The sequence below is a fragment of the Salmo salar genome, chromosome ssa07, assembly GCF_905237065.1.
Source record: "Salmo salar chromosome ssa07, Ssal_v3.1, whole genome shotgun sequence".
Classification (NCBI taxonomy): Eukaryota; Metazoa; Chordata; class Actinopteri; order Salmoniformes; family Salmonidae; genus Salmo; species Salmo salar.
In genome coordinates this window covers 35,794,549-35,816,528 of record NC_059448.1, presented here as the reverse complement: position 1 = coordinate 35,816,528, position 21,980 = coordinate 35,794,549, and the positions used below count along the sequence as shown (strand labels likewise).

The window sequence follows — 21,980 nt, the reverse complement described above, 5'->3', positions numbered from 1 at the left end:
AGCAGGTACTGAGAGCTAGGGGTTGGGGTAATTGGGTATACAGGGCTCTCATAGCGGGCTGCCTAGTCTGGCACAGTGGTTTCGCGTGTGTATTTTCTTTGGTTGTCCGTCTGGGTGTGTGGATGCGTTTTTGTTCGTGCGTGTGTGTGTCTCGTGTGTGTGGTCAGTCCTCTCATGGCCTGCTGTGATGGGGGCCAGGTATCAGGGTGTTTGATGTGAGAGTGTTATAGACTCATTGATCTGTGGCAGTCTCACAGGAGTTCATTGCTGAGACATGGAAACGGGAGGACTGCTACAATCAATAGACAGATAGAGCCCTGTGGCAGCCAGCAACAGTTTGGGTTCACTCTTCTGATCCCGGTTCTCTCTCCTCTGCTCACAGCCACCACCTCAGGAAATACAAAACACTCTTTCTCCATCTCTCCCACTCAGAGGCGGTGGCAGTTGGCCTAGTGGTTAAGAGTGTTGGACCTGTAACTGAAAGGTTGCTGGTTCAAATCCTCGCACAGAGCAAGGCTGTTAACCCCCAACAAGTACTCCCTGGGTGCTGATGATGTTGATTAAGGCAGCCGCACCTCTCTGATTCAGAGGGATTTGAGTTAAATGTGGAAGACTCATTTTGTTTGAATGCATTCAGTTGTGCAACTGACTATGTATCCACTTTCCCTTCCCTCATCAATGTGGGATATATTTAGTTATCTTAGACAAAATACTAACCTTTTAAGGCCCCAAATGGTTTGCTTACCCAGTTCTGCGTCACATGGCCTTATGATTCCTTCCGCATCGCTGCATTGGCTCCTTACCCCGAGTGGCTGTTTCTCTTGCCCATTAGAATGCATTACCTGATCCCAGCTGTGGTTCTTAAAGGCCCGAGACCAGGGATCAATGTAGACAGGTACTATCCTGGGATCTGATAGAGCAGAGCGGTCTCAAGGTGGATGGGAATGGAAACGCATCGTCTTGGTAAAAATGCAAGTGTAATCACACTCACAAAGAGTTGTCTCCAACCTCCATCCAGTTTAGGTGTGAGCTGAGGACAGAAGCTGGCTGTGTGTGTGTTTATTGTTGTGTCTCAGGACAGGTTCTTAATAAGGAGAATGAGACAGTGGGTCCCGACGGAACGCGACCCGCAACCGCCTTCGATGAAGACACAGTGAAGCCTGAAAACGGGAGAGAGAAAGGAAAGTGAATGTACTCTGCAGGTTGGAAAATCTGAAAATTACCTTGCTTCATTGCCATGCAGGTCCAGATAGCACCATAATGTATTGGCCATATCAAAACAGTGAGCGAGACTGGGTGGATGAACAAATGTGGTCGAGGCAAAATATCTCTCCATCGGATGCCAGGGGAGAAGAGAGGAGCCAGAGACAATTTTTATCTCCCCTGCAGTCGTTTTTATGTAATAAGCCCATTAAATGCTGTGGCGTCTCATTCGTCCCTTGCCCCAGTAAAGCATATTTGTCAGCGGAATGGGCTTTGCGGCGCATCCAGCATTATGGAAGACCCTTAGAGATAACAGGGAAACATGTATTGGTTTCATGTAGTATATTTGTAATAACATCCTGTAAACAATGTCAAGAGAGGATAGGGTTGCCTGCCACAAACAGGGCTGAGTCTGGGGCCTGTTTTTCGGACTGTGCTTTTGTGTGTGGAAAATGTCCTTCCCTGTTAAAGGAATAACAAGAGAAGTCACACTGAGAATAAATTAACAAGCAATATACAGCGGGGGAAAAAAGTATTTGATCCCCTGCTGATTTTGTACGTTTGCCCACTTACAAAGAAATGATCAGTCTATAATTTTAATGGTAGGTTTATTTGAACAGTGAGAGACAGAATAACAACGAAAAATCCAGAAAATGTCAAAAATGTTACAAAATGATTTGCATTTTAATGAGGGAAATAAGTATTTGACCCCTCTGCAAAACATTACTTAGTACTTGGTGGCAAAACCCTTGTTGGCAACCACAGAAGTCAGACGTTTCTTGTAGTTGGCCACCAGGTTTGCACACATCTCAGGAGGGATTTTGTCCCACTCCTCTTTGCAGAACTTCTCCAAGTCATTATCCTCTTACATCTAGACGTTCCGCTAGCGGAACACCTGCTCCAATATCCAATGATAGGCGTGGCGCGAATTATAAATTCCTCAAAAATACAAAAACATAAATTTTTCAAACATATGACTATTTTACAGCATTTTAAAGACAAGACTCTCCTTTATCTAACCACACTGTCCGATTTCAAAAAGGCTTTACAGCGAAAGCAAAACATTAGATTATGTCAGCAGAGTACCCAACCAGAAATAATCAGACACCCATTTTTCAAGCTAGCATATAATGTCACAAAAAACAAAACCACAGCTAAATGCAGCACTAACCTTTGATGATCTTCATCAGATGACACGCCTAGGACATTATGTTATACAATACATGCATGTTTTGTTCAATCAAGTTCATATTTATATTAAAAACCAGCTTTTTACATTAGCATGTGACGTTCAGAACTAGCATTCCCACCGAACACTTCCGGTGAATTTACTAAATTACTCGAAATAAACGTTCACAAAAAACATAACAATTATTTTAAGAATTATAGATACAGAACTCCTTTGTGCAATCGAGGTGTCCGATTTTATAATAGCTTTTCGGTGAAATCACATTTTGCAATATTCTGAGTACATAGCCCGGCATCACAGGGCTAGCTATTTAGACACCCAGCAAGTTTAGCCTTCACCAAACTCCGATTTACTATTAGAAAAGTTTGATTACCTTTGGTGTTCTTCGTCAGAATGCACTCCCAGGACTGCTACTTGTCAGTCGTTGCTAGGAGTGGTGGTAGGAGTCAGGCGCAGAGAGCAGAGGTAAGGAACTTGGTGTTTATTTAACCAAAACACAACACGATCGACGCCAACACAAACGGCGTGGAAAAAATGCAACGTGCCCAGAACAGGTGCACAGCATGCATAAAATATAACAGCAGTAGATCGCCAGCACATCCTAATACAAAAACACAACCTGACGCTAAATAATCCCGCACAAAACTGGGCGGGCTAACCAGGCTTAAATAACCAAAATCAAAAGACCCAAATGAGGAACAGGTGCAAACAATAAGACATACTAAACGAAAAGGAAAAAGGGATCAGCGGCGGCTAGTAGGTCGGTGACGACGACCGCCGAGCGCCGCCCGAGCAGGCAGGGGAGCCACCTTCGGTGGGATTCGTGACACTACTTCAATAACAAATGATGGTTTGGTTCAAAATAATCCATAGTTATATCCAAATAACGGTGTTTTGTTCGTGCGTTCAAGACACTATCCGAAGTGTAAATAAGGGTCACGCGCACGACGCATTTCGTGACAAAAAGATTCTAAATATTCCATTACTGTACTTCGAAGCATGTCAACCGCTGTTTAAAATCAATTTTTATGCCATTTTTCTCGTAAAAAAGCGATAATATTCCGACCGGGAAAGCGTGTATACGTACAAAGAGAGAGAAAATAAAAGCATGGGATCCCCTCGTGCACGAGCCTGAGTTTCATAGTACTGTGACCGGCCACTATCCAAACGCGCTACTTTTTTTCAGCCAGAGCCTGCAAAGCCACGATTCAGCTTTTTGCCGCCTTCTGAGAGCCCATGGGAGCCGTAGGAAGTGTCACGTAACAGCAGAGATCCCCTGTAATGGATAGAGATAATCAAGAAGGCCAAGAAATGGTCAGACAGGGTACTTCCTGTACAGAATCTTCTCAGGTTTTGGCCTGCCAAATGAGTTCTGTTATACTCACAGACACCATTCAAACAGTTTTAGAAACTTTGGAGTGTTTTCTATCCAAAGCTAATAATTATATGCATTTTCTAGTTTCTGGGCAGGAGTAATAATCAGATTAAATCGGGTACGTTTTTTATCCGGCCGTGAAAATACTGCCCCCTAGCCATAACAGGTTAAGGTTTCGAGGCTGACGTTTGGCAACTCGAACCTTCAGCTCCATCCACAGATTTTCTATGTGATTAAGGTCTGGAGATTGGCTAGGCCACTCCAGGACCTTAATGTGCTTCTTCTTGAGCCACTCCTTTGTTGCCTTGGCCTTGTGTTTTGGGTCATTGTCATGCTGGAATACCCATCCACGACCCATTTTCAATGCCCTGGCTGAGGGAAGGAGGTTCTCACCCAAGATTTGACGGTACATGGCCCCGTCAAATGATGCGGTGAAGTTGTCCTGTCCCCTTAGCAGAAAAACACCCCCAAAGCATAATGTTTCCACCTCCATGTTTGACGGTGGAGATAGTGTTCTTGGGGTCATAGGCAGCATTCCTCCTCCTCCAAACACGGCGAGTTGAGTTGATGCCAAAGAGCTCCATTGTGGTCTCATCTGACCACAACACTTTCACCAGTTGTCCTCTGAATCATTCAGATGTTCATTGGCAAACTTCAGACGGGCATGTATATGTATTCTTGAGCAGGGGGACCTTGCGGGCGCTGCAGGATTTCAGTCCTTCACGGTGTAGTGTGTTACCAATTGTTTTCTTGGTGACTATGGTCCCAGCTGCCTTGAGATCATTGACAAGATCCTCCCGTGTAGTTCTGGGCTGATTCCTTACCGTTCTCATGATCATTGCAACCCCACGAGGTGAGATCTTGCATGGAGCCCCAGGCCGAGGGAGATTGACAGTTATTTTGTGTTTCTTCCATTTGCGAATAATCGCACCAAATGTTGTCACCTTCTCACCAAGCTGCTTGGCAATGGTCTTGTAGCCCATTCCAGCCTTGTGTAGGTCTACAATCTTGTCCCTGACATCCTTGGAGAGCTCTTTGGTCTTGGCCATGGTGGAGAGTTTGGAATCTGATTGATTGATTGCTTCTGTGGACAGGTGTCTTTTTTACAGGTAACAAGCTGCAGTTAGGAGCACTCCCTTTAAGAGTGTGCTCCTAATCTCAGCTCGATACCTGTATAAAAGACACCTGGGAGACAGAAATCTTTCTGATGATTGAGAGGGGGTAAAATACTTATTTCCCTCATTAAAATGCAAATCAATTTATAAAATTTTTGACATGCGTTTTTCTGGATTTTTGTTATTTTCTGTCTCTCACTGTTCAAATAAACCTACCATTAAAATTATAGACTGATCCTTTCTTTATCAGTGGGCAAACGTACAAAATCAGCAGGGGATCAAATACTTTTTCCCCCCACTGTACATAAACTCACAACAAAACCTTCACAGGGTTGATGAAGGTTTTAAGTTTCTTAAAAGTCTCAAAGACTACTATAAAATATGTATTTGCACTTGATACTAAAATCACAATCTTCAAAATGCCCTCCCCCATTTCTAGAAAAAAAATCATGTTAACAAGCCAATATTTGTTTAAAACCACTGTATCCAAACATTCATACATATTCAATCTTGATCAAATCCTAATCCACATCACAGGTTAGTTACATACAGTTTGTCATGTCATCTTGAGACCTGCAATGGATTACATAATATATCAATATAAACTCATATCCATGCAAGACCCATGTGTTAGTCAAAACATTCCCCCTAGTCAGCTGGCTTAGTGAGTCAGGGTGGGACTGACATGGCACCTTTTGGTTCCACACAGATATATATGTATTATACAGCAAAGAGACAAACCTCAGCCAGTTCATCAGAATCTGACAGCCACAGAGACCATACACTCACAGGGAACATTATAGCACTACCTGATTCACTCACAGCTCAGAGTTGAAATATAATCATGGCCATTCACAGCAACCAGTAATGATCTTGGAGAGGTTTCTAAAAGAAAAGGCAGAGCCTCCCACAGTGTTGAGAGTTTAGGTGTGTGTGTGTGGTTTCACAGTGGCAGATGATGGATGTGTGTGTGTGTGTGCATGGAGTGTGTGTGTGTCCCAGAGTTGGCTGATGTTTTGGCTGTAGGAAGCAGCATCTGTCTGATGGCAGTCTGGTGTATAATTGTAACGGAGCTAACTCATTATGATGGCACTCTCACAAAGACATTACCCTACACACAAAGGACAACCCACTGGCAGCATCCCACCCCGCTAGTGAGGGGGCTACTAGTCTTAACTAAATAACTTGTAAATAGACAAACTGTTGCTTTGTGCCACAGGTGTGACACTTCCTGGGAAAGCAAAATCACTTAGCGACCTCTGATTGCCCATGAGTCTCTCTGCCCTCACATCGTATCACAATGATATGCGGAAACAGTGATGCAATACTGACAGTCTAGCTAGGTGATTTCTACTTCCTCACATTGTCTTTGGATGTCCACACAGAATATCAGTCACATACTTGATTGAGGTATATAGAACAGATTCCTTCTTTTCTTTCATCTCATTATGGGTATGGGTCTCCATAATCTCAGAAACCTGAGCTAAAATATTGCATAATTAAGTCAGATACTCGCTAACAGTAAGTTCTGGGGGGAGATGCATCAGGAAAGATACTTGACTGGGAAGGGAAAGCTCCATATGATAGCCTATATATCTTGTCAAAAGCGCAACCTGATGCTAATTCTCATCTAATAAATGGGAAGTCAAATACGTGACAAATTGACTTTGTTTTATTAATGTTATACTTTTTTCAAATAAAATGCAGGACATGCATGTGTGGTTACAGGATGAGGGCTAAAGGGCCCAAATGTGCAGGACTTTCTAGCACAATTCGGGACAGTTGCTTGCCACGAGAGATTTGATCCTTCTATTATGGTCCCTCTTTCGACACCTCGGGCAAATAGTCTGATCAGCAGGCAGTGAACACTGTAGAGAGACACACAGAAGGACAGTTACACATTTATCAACATAATGAGTGTTCGTTTCCAGTCTGACTTTACGGTCCATATCACAGATGTAAAACTAATGGAATGCAGTTCAAGTTCCAAGTTCAGAAGCTTTATTGCCCATTTTAGAGTAAAAATGGAGATTGGTATTTAGCTTTCACGTGGTTTGGTTACAGAACTACTGGTGATGGGACTTGGAATGGTCCGTTAGTAGTGAGGTAGTTGTTAATGCAGTATGGAGACCCCGACTTTAATAAAAGTTAAACTCAGATGATGCTGCAAGGACCATACAGATTTTATTTTCCAGTCAGTCACACTGGTGGTTCAAATAGTATTTGAATAGTCTCAACTGTGCATGCACTGCCCATCAGGCAATCCAGACAGACTCAACCAAACACTTAACCAAGTTACTTTAAAAAATATACTATTGAAGTCACCTACTAATATTGTGTCGAGCAGTGAAAGAAAGCAGCCAATTGCTTTCCGTCTTCTTTTTTATCTTTTTTTGGGGGGGGAGATCAGGGTTATCACCATCAATTATCTCAGCCGCTCATTTGCTGACTCATTCCAAGAACAATTACTAGAGAGGAAAATGGCAATAAATGAATGGACTTGTATTTTAATTAAAAGGGAGTAGGCTCTTAACAGTGGAAGGGATATTAAATTAGATAAACTAGAATTACACAGCCATGCCTCATTGGCAAAGTATAACGGAGCATAAAGTAAATGATGTGTTCAGGAGGAAAGCCACTGTTGAACTATATAAAGACCTCTACTGATGGTGGTGGAGGGAGAGCCACCATCATGCTATAAAAATATCTCTACTGATGTTGTGGTGGAAGAAATGGGACCACTGTGTGTGTGTGTGTGTGTGTTTGCGCGTGGGTAAACCTCAAACTCCTAAATCTCTTAACAAAACCAACAGATTCAAATTATGAATAGCTTACCTGACGTATAGCCGCATGAGGCAAGATCTTCCCGTCACAGTTCCAGTTGCTATGGCCTGTGTCGTAGCTGGGATGGGCCGTACAGACCTGGTTACAGATCCTCTTCCCGCTGGTCTCACTCGGGTCCAGCTCTGAGATCACATTGCTGTGCTTCGGAACAAACCGGAACCGCCGCACCTCCACGAAGGACATGTCAAACTGTGGAGGCAGAGAGGGAGGGAAGTTAGGGGAGGGAGGACTGGAGAGAGGGAGGGATGGATAAAGGTAGGAATAAGGAGAAGGGAGTAAAGACAAGAGGGGATGGATAGAAAGTAAGGAAAAGAGGCAGAAAAGAAGGGGTCAATCAACTGTACCAAAGGTCTCAATCTTTCACTGCCCCAGAAAACAATCTCTTTATTCCCTCCATCACTACTCAGTTCTACTCCACAGACTGTCTGAGAGGAGAGGAGCGATTTATTCTCCATCACACTGACTTTATGACTGGGCCTGGTTAGTATTCATACCAAGTGTCCCCTAAAAAGCTTTCTGTCAAAACTATGAATACACTTAGTGGCCTCTCACTCCTTGTTTCTCTTCTTGGTGGATCGGCTATGCAGATATTACAGAGGTATAATGCAATGAACATCCTACCATCCCGTGTGTGTGTGTGTGTGTGTGTGTGTGTGTGTGTGTGTGTGTGTGTGTGTGTGTGTGTGTGTGTGTGTGTGTGTGTGTGTGTGTGTGTGTGTGTGTGTGTGTGTGTGTAGGAGGATGATCGCTTTGTAGAATTGGGATATGACTTTGTAGAATTGGGATATTTATGAAAAGTGAGAGAGAAGAGTGGGAAGCAAGAGCATGTCTGAACTGAGGTATACCCCGATTTAGAAAGAGCTGTGTCAGCCAACTAAACCATGAGGTGTGCAAGCAAAGTACAGGGAAACTCTCTCCCACTCAATCTCCATCTCTCTGTGAAAGCTGAGTAACCCATGACATGCAGTACGTGAGAGAGATGAGAGTGACTGAGTGAGTAAGTGACTGAGGCATTCTCCATCTCCTCCTGAACTCCTTGTGACTTTCAAAAGTTTTACTGGCTTGATCCATAATACATTACCTGAGATTAATATGGTTTGGAAAAAATCTGTACTTACTTAGAAAATAACTTTGCTAAATCTTATAACTTTTTTGGGGGAGATGATATCCCCCTCTGATTGAATCATCTTACATCTAATTATATTTTATGATTGCCAATGTGAAAATCAATAAATAATAGCAAAATAATTATCATTAACAACTCAAAGAATTCCCTACCTGGTCATCCTTGTTGGTGTGTCGTATGAGGTGTCGGAGGAAGTCGAGGCGGGAAGCCTTGCGTACTAGGATGAGGTCCGTGGTGCCATCAGCCAGGTGGGCAGAGGGCAGGCAGAGTCGGTCCTAACCTCCCTGGGGCCCTAAGCAAAATTCTGCTGAAGGGCCCTCCTACCTGAACCGTAAGCCATGTAAACCATTTGCCATTGCCACACAGTCACACCTGACCCCCCAGTGCTCCCACTACAATCCTCCCTCCTTGAAAACAGTTTGCTCCATCTGTCAGTCTAAGAATAAGTAGACCTACACAGAACAAGGTATAAACAAACAATTTTAATGAATAGAATATTTTCTATAGAATCTTAAGATAAGTGAATATTAACATTAACATAAATAAGAACGCTGAGCTTTGGCTCTGCTGCCTGGTAATTAGTCCAGTCCTCACAATATTATACAATTAGCTTTGTCTATACAATGTAAACATAAGCCTATAGGCTATGGCTGCAGCTATATGTCTTAAAATAGTAAAATAAAACCTATACAGTGAGGGAAAAAAGTATTTGATCCCCTGCTGATTTTGTACATTTGCCCACTTACAAAGAAATGATCAGTCTATAATTTTAATGGTAGGTTTATTTGAACAGTGAGAGACAGAAAAACAAAACAAAAAATCCAGAAAAACGCATGTCAAAAATGTTATAAAAAAATGTTATAAATTGATTTGCATTTTAATGAGGGAAATACATTTTGTACATTCTGCACTTTCTTGAGGCAAAATCATCAATGATGTCATCATAGGACATGTGTTTCCCCACGTCATGATTTATGCTCATGATGGCCAGACCACTCAAGCGTTCCTGTGACATGGAAGACCTCAGGTTGTCACATGGGATGATGCTGGAGAGACGAAGCATGTACCGGGACTAAAACCTTTAATAAATAATGGACATGGAACGAAACAGTAACAGCGTCAGCAAACTAATAATACAGACAAAAAACAATTAATGCAGAAGCGGGGAACAGAGCTGGGGAACTGACAAATATAGGGGAGGTAATAACAGGTGATGAGTGAAAAAGTACCCCCCCCCTCTAGGGGTGCCACCCGGCATCCCACCTGGGCGAACCGGCCTAGACATGGGCGCTGGGCAAGCCGGTTGGCAGGAGCATGAGAGCCTGGCGAGCCGGCTGAGGCATGGAAGCCCGACGATCCGGCTGAGGCAAGACACCTGTCAATCCCGCTGCAGAGGGGGAGGCCGAAGATCTGGTGGAGTGTGGCGTTTGATGGGAAGCCGCTGAGCTAACCGAGGCAAGAAAACCTCTCGAGCCAGCCAGGCACCCCCAGTTCCATCGGCGGCGGAATCCACCCCGACGTCACCAACAAAACAAAAAACAAACAAAAAAAACTCCTGGACTGGCTGGACGAACAAGAACTGATGATCCGGCTGAGGCCCGACGTGGGATGGGCGCCATCCGAGCCAACCGGGACAAGGAAACCTCTCGAGCCAGCTAGGGCGTGGAAGCCCAACGAGCTGGCTAGGCACCCCTGGTTCCATCGGGGGCGACCCAGAGCCGATGCCACCATACCAACCGGAACGCCAGTACTCCCCGATACTTTGTGTGATGGCTTCTGCATTCTCTCACATGGAATGACGCTGGAGAGACGAAGCAGGTACAGGGAGTAAAACATGTAATAAACAACGGACATGGAACGAGACAGGAACAGCATCAGCAAACAGGTAACACAAACAAAAGACAATCAATGCAGAAGCGGGGAACAGAGCTGGGGAACTGACAAATATAGCAGAGGTAATAACAGGTGATGAGTGAGTCCAGGTGAGTCCAATATTGCTGATGCGCGTGACGAGGGAAGGCAGGTGTGCGTAATGGATGATAGGAGTGCGTGATGCAGGGCAGCTTGGCGCCCTCAAGCGCCGGTGGGGGGGGGGAGCAGACGTAACACAGGTAGCTTTTGATGAGCTTTCATTTTGAAAAGCTCCTCTCTGCCGATGCTACTGTTACTGGTAGGGTGACTGCAATTCTTAAGGCTATCCAAAGGTTAGGCTAGAGTTCCTCCAGGTTTTTCTCACAGAGAAAGGAAAGCAGCTCAAAGGCAGGCATCTTATCTGATGGCAGATCAGGTAAATTCTGAATCTCGTGTGCCAGTAATCTCTGAAGGTTAGAGTGTTTTCAGCTTCCATGCAGTGAGCCTTTAAAGATTCACTGGACATCTGAGAGGGAGTGCGGAAGTTCAGCAGCACTCCATATTTGGTTTTCAACTGGTTGAGTGTTTCAAAACTCTCATCCATGAATGTCACAGCAGTGACATGAAGTAGTTGACGTGAAGGTTTTTCAGTGCATCAGTCACTGGTTCATCAGCGACCTCATAGCTGAAATGTCTCTTGCTGTTTCTCAGTCTCTTCTCTTTCAGAACATCCTCCACATTCATTTCTTCACAAATGCTTTTGGCTGTTGTCTGGGCCACAGAGAATTCAGTTTCCCGGTCTGTAGTGAGGGAGGCCTTTGTATTTGAGATTAAATTCAGTGCGATATCCAACTGAATTGAGGCATGTTGGAGGAGCTTGTTCACCACCTTGTTTGTCATTGTTAGTATCTCACACCATACAACACAGCAAATCAACAAGCGGTAGGACCCAACTTCCTCTGCAAGTGCTTGTGCTTCCACTTTGGCCACAGGATCGGTGATCGTCTGTCTGGCTTCCAGTAATGCCTCCCGAACCTCAGAAGCCTGATACCTGATTATATGAACACTTTGGAGCCTACTCTCCCATCTTGTGTCACTCCATGACTTCACAGTTATGTTCACGTGTTTCTTAAAAACACTCCATCTTTGTGAACCAGCTGAAAAGAAGAAGAGCTTTTGCACATGCCCAAAAAACCCAACTGCATCTTTTGAAGATTTGGCAGCATCTGCAATGACAAGGTTTAGAGTATGTGCTCCACATGGGATGAACACGGCGCTGGGATTTTTTTGTTGTTGCAATCTGGCTTGTACTCCTTGGTGCTTGCCCTTCATGTTGGCCCCATTATCATAAGCTTGCCCTCTGCAATCTTCAAATGGAATCTTCAGCTCGTTCAGTTTATCTAAGATGACAGTGGACAGGTTCAAGCCTGTTGTAACCTCAACATTCACAAAGCCGAGGAAGTGCTCCTTGATCTCTGGCTTTCCCTTTAAAGCCACACTTCTCAAAATAATTTACATTTTCTCCTGGTGACCAACGTCAGGTGTACAGTCCAAGATGATGGAGAAGTACTTTGAGTCTCTTACTTGAGTCACTATTGCTTCCAGAATCTTGTCACTCACAATCTGTATCAGCTCATTCTGTGTGCGCTTCCCAAGGTAATGAGCATGTGTCTCTCCATCTTTAATTTTGCTGAGAAGATTTTCCATAAATGGGGTCAAATTTTGCTAGTAATTCACCTCTTTTAGGAAGTTTCCATTATCTGGTTGGAAGAGTTTGTCTGATGAACCCCTGAATGCTAGGCTTCTTTCAGCCAGAGACTGGGTGATACTTATTAAACGTGTAAGGACATCCCGCCATCTCTTTCTTTCAGCCTCCAAAATTGTCATTTGTATCTGGTCGAGAGTCTGTTCCCGACTTCACAGATCAACTTCACTCCACTTAATCATATTGTTTGTGTGTTCAGGACTACCCTCGTGAATGGCGTTGATATTTGAGCAGTCATTCATGCCTTCCTTAATTATTTTGTAGTCTTTTGTAGAAAAGAGCTTTCAGCAAAATCAATACACAACGTTGTTTTGATTGAGTTTGAAAGCCAGCTCCTGCTAATATTTTCCCCATTTGACAGCGGTCTCTGTAATAAGCCTGAATGGAAACCTCTTCTAGACTTGTCTTCAGGGTAAGAAAAATCCAGTCCTGGTTTGAATGGACCTCTACGCACTAACTCAGTCCTCATAAAGTCTGTTAAAACTGGGGGCCAATCTGCTGAGGCATTTGGTGGAGCAGCAACTGTTCTATTACGGTCTGAGCTGCTAGTATCTAATGCTTGCTGTACACCTCTGGTTGTGCTAGTACTGGCTGAGGCTGCCTGTACTTCACCTGGGTCTGTGTTAGTACTGGCTGAGGCTGGATGTGGATCAACTGAGTCTGTGCTTGTACTGAGCACTTCATTTGCGTCACGTTTCGTTCATTCTTTATTGTTTTTGTACGTTTCATTCAATAAAAATGTGGAACCCATATCACGCTGCGCTTTGGTCCGAATGTTATTACGACGATCGTGACAGAAGATCCCACCAAACCAGGACCAAGCAGCGTGACCAGGAGGAGAAGGTATCCTGGGCTTGGGAGGAGATCAAGGAGGAGAAGATATCCTGGACATGGGAGGAAATCATGAAGGGACATGAAAGCCTTCCTTGGAAGCAGACGCAAGGAGATAAGGGAGGTCAGCAATGCTGCCGGGGTTCACGGCCACAACGAAAGCCCCAAAAACTGCCCCAAAATTTTTCTGGGGGGGCACACGGGGTGGTCGGCGGAGCCGAGGAGTGAACCAGAGCCAGTATGGGAGAAGATGGAGAAATTGGAGGAGAGTGAACGGAGGGAGTCAGAGACCGTCAGTGAGATGATGGAGAAATTGGAGGAGAGAGAAAGGAGAGAGTTGTGTTGGTGTATGATGCATGACATTTGCCCTAAGGAGCGTGTTATCAGTTTGATGCCACCTGAGTCAGCTCTCCGTACTCGTCCTGAGGAGTGCGCTATCAGTCTGGTAAAATCTGTGCCGGCTCCACGCACCAGGTCTCCAGTACGCCTCCCCAGCCCTGTACGTCCTGTGCCAGCTCTCCGCACTCGCCTTGGGGAGCGTGTTATCTGTCCGATACCATGTGTGCCGGCTCTACGCACCAGGTCTCCAGTGTGCCTCCACAGCCCAGTACGTCCTGTGCCAGCTCCCCGCACTCACCGTGTGAAGTGTGTCATCGTTCCGGTACAATTTGTCCCGGCTCTACGCACCAGGTCACCAGTGTGCCTCCACAGCCCAGTACATCCTGTGCCAGCTCCTCGCACTCGCCCTGAAGAGCGTGTCACCAGTCCGGTGCAACCTGTGCCGATCCCACGCATCAGGCCTCCAGTGCGCCTCCTCAGTCCGGTACGTCCCGTGCCTGCTCCACGCACTCGTCCTGAAGTGCGTGTCACCAGTCCGGTGCCCCCTGCTCTGGCTCCATGCACTAGGCCTCCAGTGCGCATTCACAGTCCAGAGCTTCCTGCGACGGTCCACGGTCCGGAACCTCTTGCGACGGTCCACGGTCCGGAACCTCCTGCGACGGTCCACGGTCCGGAACCTCCTGCGACGGTCCACGGTCCGGAACCTCCTGCGACGGTCCACGGTCCGGAACCTCCTGCGACGGTCCACGGTCCGGAACCTCCTGCGACGGTCCACGGTCCGGAAACTCCTGCGATGGTCCACGGTCCGGAGCTTCCAGGCAAGGTGTCCAGTCCAGATCCAGGGCAGGAGCTTTCCTCCGCGCCGGTGTCCAGTCCCGCTCCATGGACAGAGCCCTCCTTTGCGCCGATGCCCAGTCCAGGCACGGCGTCCAGTCCTGCTCCTAGGCCGGAGCCTTCCTCTGCGCCGGTGCCCAGTCCAGGCACGGTGTCCAACCCAGCTCCATGGCCGGAGCCTTCTTCTGTGCCGGTGCCTAGTCCAGGCACGGCGTTCAGCCCGGCGCCATGGCCGGATCCGGGGTCTGGGCGGGGGTTACGACCTGCACCGGAGCCACCACCAACGCTAGATGCCCACCCGGACCCTCCCCTATAGAGTCAGGTTTTGTGGCCAGAGTCCGCACCTTTGGGGGGGGGGGGTACTGTCACGCCCTGACCATAGAAAGCCTTTTTATTCTCTATTTTGGTTAGGTCGGGGTGTGACTAGGGTGGGTAATCTAGGTTGTTTATTTCTATGTTGGCCTGGTATGGTTCCCAATCAGAGGCAGTTGTTTTTCGTTGTCTCTGATTGGGGATCATATTTAGGCAGCCATTTCCCCACTGTGTTTTGTGGGATCTTGTTTATGTGTAGTTGCCTGTGAGCACTTCATTTGCGTCACGTTTCGTTCGTTCTTTATTGTTTTTGTACGTTTCATTCAATAAACATGTGGAACCCATATCACGCTGCGCTTTGGTCCGAATGTTATTACGACGATCGTGACAACTATGGCTTGGCTGAATAATTGATGGTTATTATTTACTGAGAGATGTGCATCCATATTGCCCAGTATGCCCAGCTAATCAACATTTTTAATTCAATATATAAATCAATAGTTAATGTCAATCCATTGCTTCCATCTTGCATTAGTCCAGAGTTGTAACTAAACCTTGACTGAGTGACTAGATAATCATTGTCTTGTTTTAAAATTATGTGCGCCTATGAGGAGTGCCATCACGCCCATATATTTTCTGGACTGGTCCCCACAGAGGTTGCTGCTGGAAAGCACGAGGTTAATTTCGTGCACGCATATATGAACACATGTTCCCGCGCGACGCAGTTATCTTTTCCAAGCTGCAGTTTATAAACAACGTTGCCCGTTGGCGTTTATCAAACGTAATAAATAGTTGTATTTCACTCTCACTTTTGTTAGGCACAAGGTCACAGAACACAGCCTTGGAAGTGGCTGGCAAGCAAGCAAGACACAGACAGACCAAGAGATGCACTGCCCAGCTAGGTTAGCAAGACAGACAGACTAGAGAGAGATGCACTGCAAGCTAGCACATCAACTTAACGTTACTGTTATTTGCTGACATCAAACTTGGAGAGGAGAGAACAGTTTACCTGATTGCTGTTCCTGCAATTCACTCTCATGGTGTTTTTTTTCTCTTTTCGTGACCAGAAGGATAGTTCTGCTTTATCCTCTCATCGAAGTTGTAAACATTGTCACCCGCTTTGACACGAGGGGGAGGCGGGCCCTTGCGTAATTTGCAGGGCCCTACTTGCATAGTGAGCGTATAGGACCGCCCGGCTCTGGCGACAGGCCTCTAGGGCTGCGAGGAGAGGCACAGCTCATACTGGCAGCGTTGATTGCTAGGAACTTCCCCCGGATCAACCGCCATACACAATCACCGTTTGTCTCTTTAAACACAAGAGTTGATCGATTAAATGTGTCACTCCTTTGGGGAAATTCTTCCTGCAGTGCTGTGTCTGAAAAGCAGGAAGTACCAGTGACTGTAAAGGAGGAAGTACTAGCGACTCGCTCAATACGGAAGTGGTCAGATGACGCGGATGCTACACTACAGGACTGTTTTGCTAACAGAGATTGGAATATGTTCCGGGATTCATTCAATGGCATTGAGGAATACACCACCTCAGTCATCGGCTTCATCAATAAGTGCATCGATGATGTCGTCCCACAATGACTGTACATACATATCCCAACCAGAAGTCATGGATTACAGGCAACATCCGCATCGAGCTAAAGGCTAGAGCTGCCGCTTTCAAGGAGTGGGAGACTAATCCGGACGCTTATAAGAAATCCCGCTATGCCCTCGGACGAACCATCAAACAAGCAAAGCGTCAATTCAGGATTAAGATTGAATCCTACTACACCGGCTCTGACGCTCGTCAAATGTGGCAGGGCTTGAAAACTATTACGGACTACAAAGCGAAACCCAGACGCAAGCTGCCCAGTGACGCGAGCCTACCAGACGAGCTAAATGCCTTTTATGCTCGCTTTGAGGAAAGCAACACTGAAGCATGCACAAGAGCACCAGCTGTTCTGGATGACTGTGATCACGCTCTCAGTAGCCAAAGTGAACAAAACCTTTAAACAGGTCAACATTCACAAAGCTGCTGGGCCAGACGGATTACCAGGACCTGTACTCAAAGCATGCACGGACCAACTGTCAAGTGTCTTCACTGACATTTTCAACCTCTCCCTGACCGAGTCTACATGTTTCAAGCAGACCACCATAGTCCCTGTGCCCAAGGAAGCGAAGGTAACCTGCCTAAATGATTACCGCCCCGTGGCACCCATGTCGGTAGCCATGAAGTGCTTTGAAAGTCTGGTCATGGCTCACATCAACAGCATGCTTCCGGACACACTAGACCAACTCCAATTCACATACCGCCCCAACAGATCCACAGATGATGCAATCTCAGTCACACTCCACACTGCCCTTTCTCACCTGGACAAAAGGAACACCTATGTGAGAATACTGTTCATTGACTACAGCTCAGCATTTAACACCATAGTGCCCACAAAGCTCATCACTAAGCTAACAACTAAGCTGGGACTAAACACCTCCCTCTGCAACTGGATCCTGGACTTCCTGATGGGCCGCCCCGAGGTGGTAATAGTAGGCAACAACACGTCTGCAGCACTGGTCCTTAACACTGGGGCCCCTCAGGGGTGTGTACTTAGTCCCCTCCTGTATTCCCTGTTCACCCACAGCTGCATGGCCAAACACGACTCCAGCACCATCATTAAGTTTGCTGATGACACGACAATGGTAGGTCTGATCACCGATAACGATGAGACGGCCTATAGGGAGGAGATCAGAGAACTGGCAGTGTAGTGCCAGGACAACAACCTCCCCCTCAAGGTGAGCAAGACTAAGAAGCTGATCGTGGACTACAGGAAAAGGCGGGCCAAACAGGCCCCCATTAACATCAATGGGGCTGTAGTGGAGCAGGTCGAGAGTTTCAAGTTCCTTGGTGTCCACATCACCAACGAACTTTCATGGTCCAAACATACCAAGACAGTCGTGAAGAGGGCATGACAACAGCCCAGTACATCACTGGGGCCAAGCTTCCTTCCATCCAGGACCTATATAATAGGCGGTGTGAGAGGAAAGCGCATAGAATTGTCAGAGACTCCAGTCACCCAAGTTATAGACTGTTTTCTCTGCTACTATACGGCAAGCGGTACCGGAGAGCCAAGTCTAGGACCAAAAGGCTCCTCAACAGCTTCTACCCCCAAGCCATAAGACTGCTGAACAATTCATAAAATTCCTACCGGACAATTTACATTGACACCCTCCCTTTTGTACACTGCTGCTACTCGCTGTTTGTTTGTTACCTATGTATAGTCACTTCGCCCCCACTTACATGTACAGATTACCTCAACTAGCCTGTACCGCCGCACACTGACTCGGTACCGGTGCCCCTGTATATAGCCTCGTTATTGTTATTCTTATTGTGTTACTTCTAAATAAAGCCTAGTAAATATTTTCTTCTTCTTGAACTGCACTGTTGGTTAAGGGCTTGTAAGTAAGCATTTCTGTCATGGATCCCTCCAGAACTTTCATTGCACACACCTGTCCCCTATTCCCACTGATTTGTACTTGTATAAGTGTGCCCTTTGGTTTCCATTGGGCAGTCGATTATTGTTACAATGTCCATTGGTGCGTGTGAGTACCTGTGCTGTGTGTTTTGGGCTTTCGTGCCCTTGTTGATTGCGCATATGATTACGGTCTCGTCCCGTGTGTTAATCATTGTGCGTGTGTGTATTTATTCGAGGTACTCCTCGCTCTTTTGTTTGGGTTTCAACCCTGTGTTTTGTATACGTGTTTGTTTGGTCCTTGTCCCCGTGCCCTTACACGGCACGCCGTAATTTGGGGCGTAATCAAAAAAACTATTACGCATTCCTGCGCCTGTCTCCCGAATCATTGTTACCAACGTGACAATTTCACTGTAAAGTCTACACTTGTATTTGGCGCATGTGACAAATAAAGTTTGATTTGATTTGTAGAATGCTATTGCCAGGTCGCAATTGTAAATGAGAACTTGTTCTCAACTTGCCTACCTGGTTAAATAAAGGTGAAATAAAAAAAATAAAAATTAATTAAAATATAAACACTCTTGTTAACTCTTTGCGTTGCTCTAAAAATCAGGAGCGAGGCTGGACAAAATATTATGTGTTATTACACTCTTATGATTCCACTCGGTAACACTCAGGTGAATCAAAGTCTTCTGCCATTCAATTAGTGGTTGAGTGGTTTAATGGGGATATACAGTAACTCCAAAATGCCTGAGTGTTTTGCCATATTTTCTCTGATCGCAGGGGGAATATTATGTGATCCGAGGCCATAAAAGCTTAGTTTTCTTCTTCTTGTCTCGTATAACAAACTCACAGGAGCTAAAACCTGAACCAACATTAAGTCCACAGGGATTAAAAACAAATACATTTAATTGGAAAGTTAATGATTAGATGTCTTTAAAAACTACCAAACGGATTATAATGAGACATTTACAAACTTTATTGTGGGCCTTGGCATTGTCTTAGCTCAGGAACCTCTCAAGTGTCCCTCACACATTAATATTTTGGGAGGCTTGTTTGCGACGTGGCACCCAGCCGGCGTCTTGCCCCATTGCTTAAGCAGTTGTTGGAGATTTCCTTGCCAAAATGAGCGCAGCAAGTTCCCCGCCAACTCTGATTAGTGGGGTTCGGTCTCCCTCTGTGTGTTTTGTGTGTGCGTGTGTCCCAGCTCCACAGGAACCTGTCGCCTCAGCCAGCGCTCCAGCCAGCCCCGACAGAGAAGCCTGAAATGAACACCAATTAGAGTCCCAGGAGAGGAGAAAGGGGATCTCTCTGTGGCTCTCAGTAAACATGACTTATCCTCCTATCTGCTGCTTGGAATAAACAAACGCCGGCTGAGAAGAGAGTTTCCCATTTCACAATAGTGGGGACTGTAGTGTGTATGTGTGCGGTGTTAGTGGGTTTGGGGGGGGTAGATAATGGTCTGTGACGAGAAGAGTGGGCTGTGAGGAGTGAGTGTGTGTGTGTGTGTGTGTGTGTGTGTGTGCTTGTTCAACACCAAACAGTCTACTCTGACTGTCTGTAGGGTGTCATGGCAGTGAGGGAGAGAGACAGACGAGGGACAGACGTGGGGACAGGAGGGACATCATGCTTATGGCTAGATAATGGGCAGCTTTATTAACAGACATGGCAACAGGGAAAAGACTACACACAGCACAGACTTACAGAGGGATATAACCTCTTACCCTTGTCAGAGTCCTCTTCAGCCATCTAGTAGACATGATCCCCTAAGAGGGGCTGCCTATTGTTGGCAACCTGGTCACAGATATGGCACCCAGTTCTGCACTTGATCTTGTCTCTAGGGTTCCCCAGGTTTGTCTTCAGCAGGCAGGAAAGCGATGGTATCATAATACTGATGGGTCAGGAACATCTTTAGACCTGCAACAGAAGCAGTGCGTGGCTTTCAAAATCATGATGGTGAGAATGTGTGAAATATTTTGTTTCTCCACTCATTCCTAGTTCTCTCTGGAGGTCATATTTTGAAATTGACATTTTTTTCAATTACATAACATAGTAACTAATAATAATATAGTTTTTACATTGTTTGACTGCAATTGTAACTACATTTTAATAATGTGGCAATTACATTGTAATAACAATTATAACTCCATTATTTACCTGAGAGGTCGTATCTTGAAGGCCCCATCCAGCACTTCCTCTCGCAGTCCGTCAGGAGGTCTCCGTAGAAACCGTATCCGAGCAGCGAGACGTACCTGAGGAAGGTGTTGTTGTGATGGACAGAACACACGTCCATGAGTTGGGAGTCACCTGGAGGAGGAACAAACAGAAAGACCGACAGAAAGGGCCTTATTCAACTGGTTGGAATGATGTCACAGAACACTCAAAATAGAATAGTATTGGAGTCAGAGTTGGGGTAAATTCCAATTCAATATCAGTCTCTTCAGAAAGTAAACCTAATTGAAAAGCACGGAAGAGTGCATGCCCCCCCGGAAAACTGCTGCTACTCTCTATGCATAGTCACTTTAATAACTCTACCTACATGTACATGTTACTTCAAATACCTCGAGACTGGTGCCCAGGCACATTGACTCTGTACCGGTTCCCCCTATATATAGCCCTTCTATTGTGATTTACTGCTGCTCTTTAATAATTTGTTATTCTTATCTCTTACTTTTTTTTTAGGTATTTTCTTAAATCTGCATTGTTGGTTAAGGGCTTGTAAATAAGCATTTCACTGTAAGGTCTACACCGGTTGTATTTGGCGCATGTGACAAATAAAATTTGATTCGATGTTTTATTAGGCAGAAAAGAGTTGATATGTATCAGAGCCAAAGAAAGATATCATAGCCAATGGGTCTGTCTGGGTCTGGGCAATCAGCACTCACTACACAGTAAATGAGGGGAAAGCGAGACGCAGACCCTGCCTGGCACTTGAGAGAAATATTCAGTTTTACTTTGAAATCTCTGATTTTATATTATGGTAATAGGTCTCTATCGACCGTGCACTACCGTTTAGCCGGGGGACAGTAATTTCAGGCATATCTGTCACAGTTTGATAATTCCCTATCTGTTGAGACGCACCAACGACACCAAGACAGACTGGTGAGGAGACAGACTTATTTCCTATTTCCATCTCTACAGCTAGACAGCAGACTGATGCTAGGGATGCTTCCCAAATGGCACCCTATTCCCTAATAGGCCCTGATCAAAAGTATTGTACTATATAGGGAATAGGGTGCTATTTGGGATGCAAGCTAGATGTTTTCAGCTGACTCAGTGAACCGTGACAGAACAGAAAGCAGCCAGGGAAATCAGCCCTGCCGTTTACAGATGGACACAGAGATAAGTACGAAGATGAGTTATATTGCTCTCTTCATCATTGCTTAGTAATCACACTCCTCCCTTTTCATATTGCTCTTATGAAGAATCTTTGACAATGACACAGCAGACTGACTGGTTTGCTTCTCCAATACTTTCTGAAAAGTTCTTGAATTTAAATGAAAACTTACTGTAGTGCTACAGACTGGTTTACACTTCCTTATTTCTTACTCAAGTGAAGACTGAAGAAATCCGTATGAAGAATGCCTGGCTGCCTTGGGTGTGTGACTGTGTGAGCCAAGCATGTATTCATGATCAAACAACAAATCTTAACACCCAGCCAAAATATTCACAGAAGAGAGAAAACTACCTACTCTCTCAGCTAAATATATCCCTCTGTGAATTTCCAGATTCTTATCTAAGAGA

At 45.5% G+C, this 21,980-nt stretch overlaps 1 protein-coding gene across 1 annotated transcript; it reads right to left on the bottom strand.

Moving 5' to 3' along the window:
* Positions 1 to 6,587: 6,587 nt before the first annotated feature.
* On the bottom strand, positions 6,588 to 8,338 carry LOC123743852 (ceramide kinase-like). The gene is made up of 2 exons (XM_045722555.1): positions 7,718 to 8,338; positions 6,588 to 6,750 (listed from the first exon to the last, which is right to left on the bottom strand). Exons 1-2 carry the CDS (start codon positions 7,907 to 7,909, stop codon positions 6,646 to 6,648), a joined length of 297 nt encoding a protein of 98 aa, XP_045578511.1. The 5' UTR covers positions 7,910 to 8,338; the 3' UTR covers positions 6,588 to 6,645.
* Positions 8,339 to 21,980: the final 13,642 nt, after the last annotated feature.

Excerpts from the sequence above, each read along its gene's own strand:
- LOC123743852 (XM_045722555.1), bottom strand. The coding sequence starts at position 7,909 with ATGTCCTTCGTGGAGGTGCGGCGGTTCCGGTTTGTTCCGAAGCACAGC. Across the intron at positions 6,751-7,717 it reads CTCATGCGGCTATACGTCAG|TGTTCACTGCCTGCTGATCA; the intron begins GTAAGCTATTCA and ends GTCTCTCTACAG.